Source organism: Pithys albifrons, chromosome 19 (assembly GCF_047495875.1).
Source record: "Pithys albifrons albifrons isolate INPA30051 chromosome 19, PitAlb_v1, whole genome shotgun sequence".
Lineage (NCBI taxonomy): Eukaryota > Metazoa > Chordata > Aves > Passeriformes > Thamnophilidae > Pithys > Pithys albifrons.
The window spans coordinates 7,257,605-7,265,860 of record NC_092476.1 but is presented as its reverse complement, the minus strand read 5'-3'; the positions used below and the strand labels follow the sequence as shown (position 1 = coordinate 7,265,860).

The window sequence follows — 8,256 nt, the reverse complement described above, 5'->3', positions numbered from 1 at the left end:
GTACTGGGAAATCTGTACTTGCTATTTCTTTATGTGAGCTAAAAAGAAGTTACTCCTTTATGTAATTTCCACCACTCAGTCCTTGCTGAAACAAGCAAGTCTTACATCCCAAACATTCTTCCCTACTACCTACCCCATTGTGAAGCATCCCCTGCCTTTGTCAGATGAGAAAAATTACTTTCTATTGACATCAGCTGCTCTTCCTCCTCTCCCAAGGGCTCTTTTACCTGATGGTGTTCAGTAACTCCAACATACCCAAATAATCCACAAGGACGGAGGTTGCTGCCCACTCCTTCCCTCACCAGAGCAGCAGCATAGCCTCTATTTCCATATAGCCTAACTGGAATTTGAAGTCTGGGCTCCAGGAAAAAACTGTTCCCACTCTGGCAGGCTCAGCACACTCACAGCTCCCATTACCTTCCTGCTGGTAGTTAGTGCTCAGCAGTAACAGTCTGAAACACCAAGTTTCTAGGCTGAGATCTGTCCCAGGCTCTGCCCCTGGCTCTGCAGGGTCTCTGGTTGTTTTTAGGCTTGTGGGTGGTCTTTGTGGTCATCTCAGCTGCCATGATCAGTCATACAGGGCAATTTGTTGGTTTACAATGGGGAAAACCATTGCACACGCCCTAGAGCATCCATTCCCAGCCTACTTCCTCTTGGTACAGCACTGCTGGCACTGCTGCCCTGGACCAGCAGCAAAGGCTGGGCTGTGATGAACCAAAAACAAAACAAAAATTAAACTCCTCTGGCAAATCATTGTCTGGTGAGTATTGTTTGCACAGAGCAAACAGTGAAGCATTGTCTCTATGGAATTAATTGACTTTACAACATGTATGCAAAGGCAGGGAAGTGATTCCTACAGCAGAATTCATCCATGTCTCCATGGATTCATCCACAAACAAGCCTCTGTGAGCTGGCTGCCACCATACCGAGGGCACAAGGTGCTGCAGGAGCACAGCTGTCAGGTTGTGCTGAAAACAGTTTGTGGGATCACAGTTATTAGGACAGCACATGTACAGGTGCATGAAAAAAAAGGAGTGCAGAAGTTTGGTTTCTGTAAGTTAAATCTGTCTCTTGAGTATTTAAGTAGAACATAACTGTGATCTGGTTTGTAGTGAGCTCTGATGGAAAAGAAGCCCAGCTTACCCCACTGAGACACTGGACTGCAGAGCCATCAGCCCCTCATTCCACAACAGAATTAAGAGCACATCTTTGCACCTGCCAAGGATTGGGGCTGGAAAGAATAAAAGGAGTGCAGGAGATGAGGAAGGAAAAGCAGCTCTGTAGAAAGAAGGACCAGCCAGGCTGTCCTGCGTCACCAGCCCAGTGGGCTGTGCCAAACAATAAACACCAGTTTCTGAACAAACTACAAGTATTTATTCTGTACTCAAAGAAAAAAAAAAAACCCAAGATGTCAAAACCACACTAAGAGTCAGTGACAATTCTCCAAACATTTGAACAGCAAAAACATTTCCAAGACAATAAAGCAAAGGAAACAGCATTACATCTGGGATGATGATGGAAAGCCAGTGGGTTTGCTGTTCCTGTCTCTGAGTGCAGCAAATGCTTTATTCTAACTGGATCTCCTTTATGCTAACTGGATCTTTTGGCACCTGAGAGTGCTCTTCAGCTTGTGGAAGTGCAGGATGTCAGCTCTGTTAAACAGCAGGGATTAAACAACTTGCCTAGTGCTGACAAGCCCAGCCTGGTATCAGCAGCAAAGAGCTGAGCAGGGAAGTGCTCCTTCCCAAGGTGGAGCTCCAGCACACCCTGGTGCCAGCAAATGCCACTGACAGACCTAGGGATGCTCCAGTGCTGGAGACAGAACTCACTGTGTGTCCCCTTAGCTCATTAATGCAAGGACAAACCTCTCAGAGATGCTCTCTTCTCTACATTTCAGTGTTTTATGGTGATAAATGGCCCCCACCCTTTTTCCCATGACCTCTTCAAAACAGCTCTACTGGCTGTAACACAAACTTTCCCCCAGCAACAGGCTGAGAGTCTCTAAATGACATGAATGTCCCCTTCCAGGTTCCTCAGCAGAAGCAAAACCCTGAGTCCCAGCTGGGCCCCAAACCAGATCTGCAGTGCTGCCTGGAGGTGCAGGAGCTTGAGCAGGGCTGTGTGCTCTCATCTTCATTCTCTCCTCAGTGCAGGTCGCTGTTCAGGGCTCCCAGAGCTTCTGCAGAGGAAGTACTGGTGGTTGAGGGCTGCTTTGGCTGAGATGCGCTTGCTGGGATCATACAGGAGCAATTGCTGCCAAGAGAAAAACCCAGCAGGCTTAGGATTTTAAAAATTAAATTACCAACTGCACCTACACATGGCTGGGCCCAGTTGCAGGTGTTTATCCTGCCTTTTCCCTTCTCTGGGTTTCAGGAGTCACCCATAACTGAAATTACTGTGGGGATTATGTTAGAAGAGTTCCTTGACTCCCAGTGCAGTGCTTGCTAGAGGAACCTGCAATGACAGTCCTGCTTCAGAGCAAGACTGAGCCCTATTCCATTATTTGGTGCTTCTGTGATAGCAGAGGTGAGCGTTAGACCCAGATTATCTAACACACTTCCAGGGAAACCAGTCTCAAATATCCCTGTTCTTTGCCCAGTTTGAAAAGGTTCTGTCTGTCCCCAGGTCTTGTTCTGAGCCCTCACTCACCATCAGTAAGTCTCTCCCCTCTCGATCTAAGTTGGGAACAATGTCCTTCATCTTCTTCCTTGGCCAGCGGGGAAAGCTCTCCTTGTAGTCAGGCAGTTGGGTCACGCCAGGCCAGGTCACCTCCGTGGGAGTGCCCAGCGTGCGGAAGATCTGGAAGAGCTGATCGATCTCAGAGTCCCCTGGAAACAGGGCCTTCCTGGTCACCTGGGGGAAGAAAAGAAGGCAGTTCCCGCCTTCCCTGCTGCAAGCAGCCTTTTGTCCCAGCAGGTGCAAACAACTGCACAGAACAGGGCACCTACAATGTGAGGCAGTGGTTGGGAAAGTCACAGGTGTGTGACTGCTTGTCTCCAACTCCTCTCCATGGATCCATGCTGCCCTGGGGCTGTCCCTCTTTCAGCCAGTCCCATATCCCTCTGTGTCTCCAGTTTCTAACACCCACTTCTGGCTAGCTCCCTCCTGCCTACTCTGCAGCTCAGGGACTTTGGGAACAAGGGATAGTGCTATTACAATGAAGGGATAACCAGAGTTCTTCCAAGGGGAATATGGACCCCTAGGAGATCCACTCTGCCATGCTATGACAGTGCTAGTTCTCTGCAGCCCACTGTGGAGACATCTGGAAGACAGTTATCTCCTCCCAGGATCAAAATATGACAGAAGTTACCCTATTTGCAAAGAGAGTCGCTATGTTCTCATTTACCTGGAACTGCAGCCTGCCAGACACCTGAGGGTGGCAGATTTCCTTCTGAGATAAGGATCAGCTAACTCTAGGGCTGCCCATAAAACAGGCCCAGCGCAGGGTGGAAACACAGTATCACAGCTGTTCTGCATCTTATCCCATCATCCCACTTCCCACTGCAGCTGCCTTCTCCCTGCTCATTAAAGACACTAGGCCCATCCTACCATTTCTGCAAAGATGCAGCCAATGCTCCAGATATCCACAGGGGTTGAGTAGTATCTGCATCCCAGCAGTATCTCAGGGGCTCGGTACCATAGAGTCACCACCTGGAAAGGGACCAACAAACAGGCTGTGTCTGTTTTCCCTGGATGAAACCAGAGGCATGGGATCCTCCCTTCTCAGTACAAATCAGAGTGTGCAAAGGTCTTGCCGAATTTACAGACACCTTAGTGCCAGCAAGATTGGGATTAACAGAACATCCTTCAGCAACACACTCTGGAACAGAGAAGGTGGGAACCCAGCTTGCAGCCTGGCTAGAGTAGAGACAGTCAGGATGCTTTGTGGGGATGACATAACTCCTCAGCTGCAGGTTAGGCTAAGAGCACATTCCTGGGCATGGCTGTGCCTCAGTTATGGGTCAGTAACTTGTGATGCTGCTGCTACTGCTCACCCACTATGGATTGTGTGCCCCACTCAGGAAGCCTCAACACTACCTCATGAGTGTACGTGCGCAGGGGGACTCCAAAAGCTCTTGCCAGTCCAAAATCAGCCAACTTGATTGCTCCTGCTTCATTAATGAGCAAGTTCTGTGGCTTCAAGTCCCTGTGGATGACCCTGTGCGAGTGGCAGAAGCTCACACCCTGCAGCAGCTGGAACAGGTAGTTCTAAGGAAAGAAGAGATTTCAGATAAGGCTAGGATGAAACCACTTTGAACTCTGGATTATGTGAATATTATTCACATAATTCACTTGGGATAACTTATAGACCCAAATAATATTGGATAATATTATTCACTTTGGATAACTTACAGACCTGAATGGGAAAAAAGATGTTGCTCAGTGCAGCATCAGGCTTATGGGCCACTACTCAGAGACACACACAATCTGCTCCCACCCCGCATGAGGTCAGAAAGACTCTAATCCAGGAAGTGCCAGTGCCTTCCATCCTTCCCTTCCTCTCTACAAAGGCAATTAGCAATAGATCCCTCAGTTTGTTCTGCAGAGAGATGGGCGGGAGAGCCTGGAAACACAGGTGAGAAATAATTGTACTGAGCAATAGTGCCAGGAGGATTTCCCCGCTGAAATGTTTGAGATCTGAGAGGCTGAGGAATCTCTTCCAGGTGCAGTCTGCCCAGCAGAAGGCAGAAGGGACACACGCTCTCTGGCCTGCCTGTTGGCACTCCTTCCACACTGTACCTTGACCAAGCTTAAAGGAAGCCCTCGAGCTTGGCATGAGTCCATGTATTTCTTCAGGTCTTGGCTCAGATACTCAAACACTATATAGAGCTTCTTCTGGCTGTGTATGACATCCAGGAGCCTGCAAAAGAAGCACAGGCTCACCCTTCAGTATCTTCTCACAAACCTCTGCAAATGCACAAATAGCCCTCCTCCCACAGATGCCTCTGCTCTGTGAGCCCTTTGGAGCAGAGAGAGGCAGATTTACAGGCAGCATCTTGTACGGGGCTGCAGCACCAGCAGCTTGGGCCAGCCTGTATGGCTGGAGTGAAGTGGCAGAGCCATGAGGTATTGCTGCAAGTCAGGGAAGCACAAGTGATTCCTGCATTTTCCTGTTTATTTTTCTGCTGTCTGTGCAGTCAGGGAAGGACAGAAAACCCTTCTTGCTGCCTGTACCCAGAGCTCCCAGAGCAGGAGCTCATGGATGAGCTGGTGGGGAGGGTTCATCTCACCTGACTATGTTGGGGTGCTTCAGCTCCTTCAGCAGGGAGATTTCCCGGATTGCAGTGCTGGGGACACCCTCCGACTCCCTGTGGCAGAGAAGCATAGAATGGATTGGGTTGGAAAAGACCTCTGAGATCATCAAGTCCAACCCTTGGTCCAACTCCAGTCCCTTTACCAGATCATGGCACTCAGTGCCATGTCCAATCTCACTTTAAAAATCTCCAGGGATGGGGAATCCACCCCCTCTCTGGGCAGCCCATTCCAATGCCTGAGCACTCTCTCTGCAAAGAATTTTTTTCTGATTTCCAACTTCAATTTCCCCTGGCAGAGCTTGAGCCCATCGTGCCCCCTTGTCCTATTGCTGAGTGCCTGGGAGAAGAGACCAACCCCCACCTGGCTAGAACTGCCCTTCAGGGGGATCCCACAGCCCTCTGGGGTCCTGTATCCCTTCCTTGTTCCCCTGTGCCCCACCACCTGCCCAGGGCAGTGTTTGAGTTTGGGATGGAGCAGAGCCTGGGGTGGGCTGGGGCAGGGCAGGGGCAGTGGAGCTGTTGGCAAGGAGAGGGTGATCCAGAGAGTACAAACCCCAGGGTAGAGCTTGTTTGGAAGCACCTGAGGGTGCATTTATAGAGGCAATAATGGTTTAAATGCCCAGGTCTTGCTTTCTGGAGGTGGTGGGAGATGAAAGTTCTTCGCCCTTCAGGCAGCCGCCTCCTCCATCCTGAGGGGCCACCATGGGACTGGAGCCCCACACACCCCCCTCACGGCACAGACAGCCCTGGGGAACAGCAACAAGCTTTTACCTGCTCAGTCCCACCTTGGAGGAGCTGAGGCTGACCCTGCTGGGAGGATGAACCTCACCAGACCCCACACCATGGCCCTGAGGGAGTCACCACCTTCCCTCCTGGAGACACCACCTTCCCTTCCCTCATGGCAGCTGCTCTGCCCCATACCTTGGGCTGGGTCTGGTGTCACTGGGTATGGCCCTGGACCCCTTCCAGGAGCTGATAGAGACATTGTTTCCCTTATGTCAGGCTTTTTTGAGCCTCTCACACCATTTTGGACACTGGCCTGGTGCCATGGTGGGCCCAGAGCTTTACCCCATGGCTGTGCCCCATGGCAGGCCCAGAGCTTTACCCCATGGCTGTGCCCCATGGCTGTGCCCCACTCACGTGTCCAAGTGGATCTTCTTGAGGGCCACCAGCTGCCCCGTGCGCTTGTTCCGAGCCTTGTACACCACCCCATAGGTGCCCTCCCCGATCTTCTCCACCTTCTGGAAGGACTCCTGGATGGCCTCCATGGTGCTGGGGAGTGGCTGTGCCACGCTCTGAGGGGGAAAAAAACAGGCGGGAAACACCAAGGGGAAGGTGGGGAAGGGGTTTGGTCTCCCTGGGTGTCCCCTGAGGTGCTGTTGGGGTCTGAGTCCCCCCCTTGCTGCTCCCTCGGCCTCCAGAGACCCCTCAGGGAGTGGCTGTGGGTGGACAGGCCAGGCCTGCCCAGGCCCTCTGGGGGTGTCTGGGGGGGATTCAGGCAGACCCAAAGAACCCACACCCCAAAGAAACACACAGCCAGGGCTGGTTGTTCTGCTGGTTGTTCTGTCAGGCTGTGCAGTGTGCTGGCTGAAGGCAAAAACTGGGGGAAATGGACGTAAAGAGGCACTTTGGGGCCTGGGGAGAGGCAGTGAGAACTGCTCAGGGCCTGGGGAAGCTCCCGCACAATTCTGGGCACCAAGGGGATAATTAGGTTCCCAATTAGGGTTCTCTGGGAAACACTGAGGTCAAACACCCATCAGAAATGCTTTTTTTATTGTTTGTTTGGGTTTTTTTATCCTTTTGGTTTTATTTTTCTGTCTTGCACAATTGTCCCTTTAACCTCCCCTATGTCAGCCTGTCCTTGAGGGGGGATTAATCATTGCTTCACAGCTGGCAGAAGACACAATTAAAATAATCTTATGTATTGTGGCACCAGGAAAGGCAGAGCCAAAGGGAATGTCATCTGGAGGGCTCCATGTCTCCGGGTGGACATGGCCATGGCAGCTCTGTGAGAGTCCACAGTGTGACCTAAAAAGGGGCTGATTTTGCCCATATTTTTGAAAAAAATAAAGTGTGGTTGCTCTGTGGCCATGGCAAAGTCCTGTGTGGCTCGTGAAGGCTGAATTTGCACCCATACCTCTGTCTGAGGTCATTGCCAAATTTGCTCTGTTCTTCCCCATTGTTTGGGTTTATGGTTTGTTTCTTTATCCTAACAACTGTAGAAACATGGCATTTTGGATATTCCCAGTCCTGGCATCTCAGATATTCCCAGCTCTCTGGCAAACTTGGCTGTTTGGATAAAATATAAGCATGAGGAAGAAGATAGAACAGATAGGAGATGAAGTGTAAAGATAAATGCATCATGACAGACTCATTGTTGCTTCTTACAAAACCAGGTTAAAATCTTGCCCCCTGAAATCATGGGTTTGGATTTGGACTGAACACAGTGTACTCAGTCAGAGCTTTTCTACTTCCGTAACTGGGTGAAGAAACACATAAGGTTCAACTGTGATTAAAGATTAATGCAAGCACCGTAATTGCCATCTTAGGCCCTCCTGGAGATGGGACTGTGCCAATACCTGTTGTATTTTATCTGCTGTTGTGCATTGGATGGCTGCAGTCCTTATTTTCTGGACATTTCACCTGAGAATCTAAGCAAAAAGCAAAAAAGGCTGGAGATAACTGAACTCTCTGCAAACCACAGTCCCAGCTCACTCCAGATCTGGAAATTCCAATAGCACAGGAGAGTCTTCTTCCCCTTCCACAAACATTTTATTCTCATTTGACATCAGAGATTTTCTGCCCTTTTGTTAATGGTTTAATTCTGCTGGGTGGGCCTGGCACTGTGTTCTTAAACCAGAGTGGCTCTGATGTAACTTCATCTCCTTTTCTTGCAACTTTTTCAAAGCCAACCACTTCCTCACACACCCAGTACTTAGGAGGAAAAATGTGAATCATGGAATTTTCTTACATCATCCCCAGAGTTTGTGTAGGGCCTGAC

The 8,256-nt window shown here is 50.1% G+C and overlaps 1 protein-coding gene across 2 annotated transcripts; it reads right to left on the bottom strand.

The window, feature by feature from the left end:
• Window positions 1-1,365: 1,365 nt before the first annotated feature.
• Window positions 1,366-8,239, bottom strand: CDK3 (cyclin dependent kinase 3). 2 transcript variants are annotated; one of them, XM_071573954.1, is made up of 8 exons: window positions 7,835-8,239; window positions 6,396-6,550; window positions 5,232-5,309; window positions 4,741-4,861; window positions 4,039-4,209; window positions 3,550-3,651; window positions 2,650-2,853; window positions 1,366-2,253 (listed from the first exon to the last, which is right to left on the bottom strand). In XM_071573954.1, the coding sequence occupies exons 2-8, from the start codon at window positions 6,521-6,523 to the stop codon at window positions 2,134-2,136; spliced, it is 924 nt and encodes a 307-aa protein (XP_071430055.1). In that variant the 5' UTR covers window positions 6,524-6,550; window positions 7,835-8,239; the 3' UTR covers window positions 1,366-2,133. The 2 variants fall into 2 exon arrangements, with proteins under 2 accessions (XP_071430055.1, XP_071430056.1); XM_071573955.1 differs by lacking the exon at window positions 4,039-4,209 and having other exon boundaries at window positions 6,396-8,239.
• Between the last annotated feature and the right edge of the window lie 17 nt (window positions 8,240-8,256).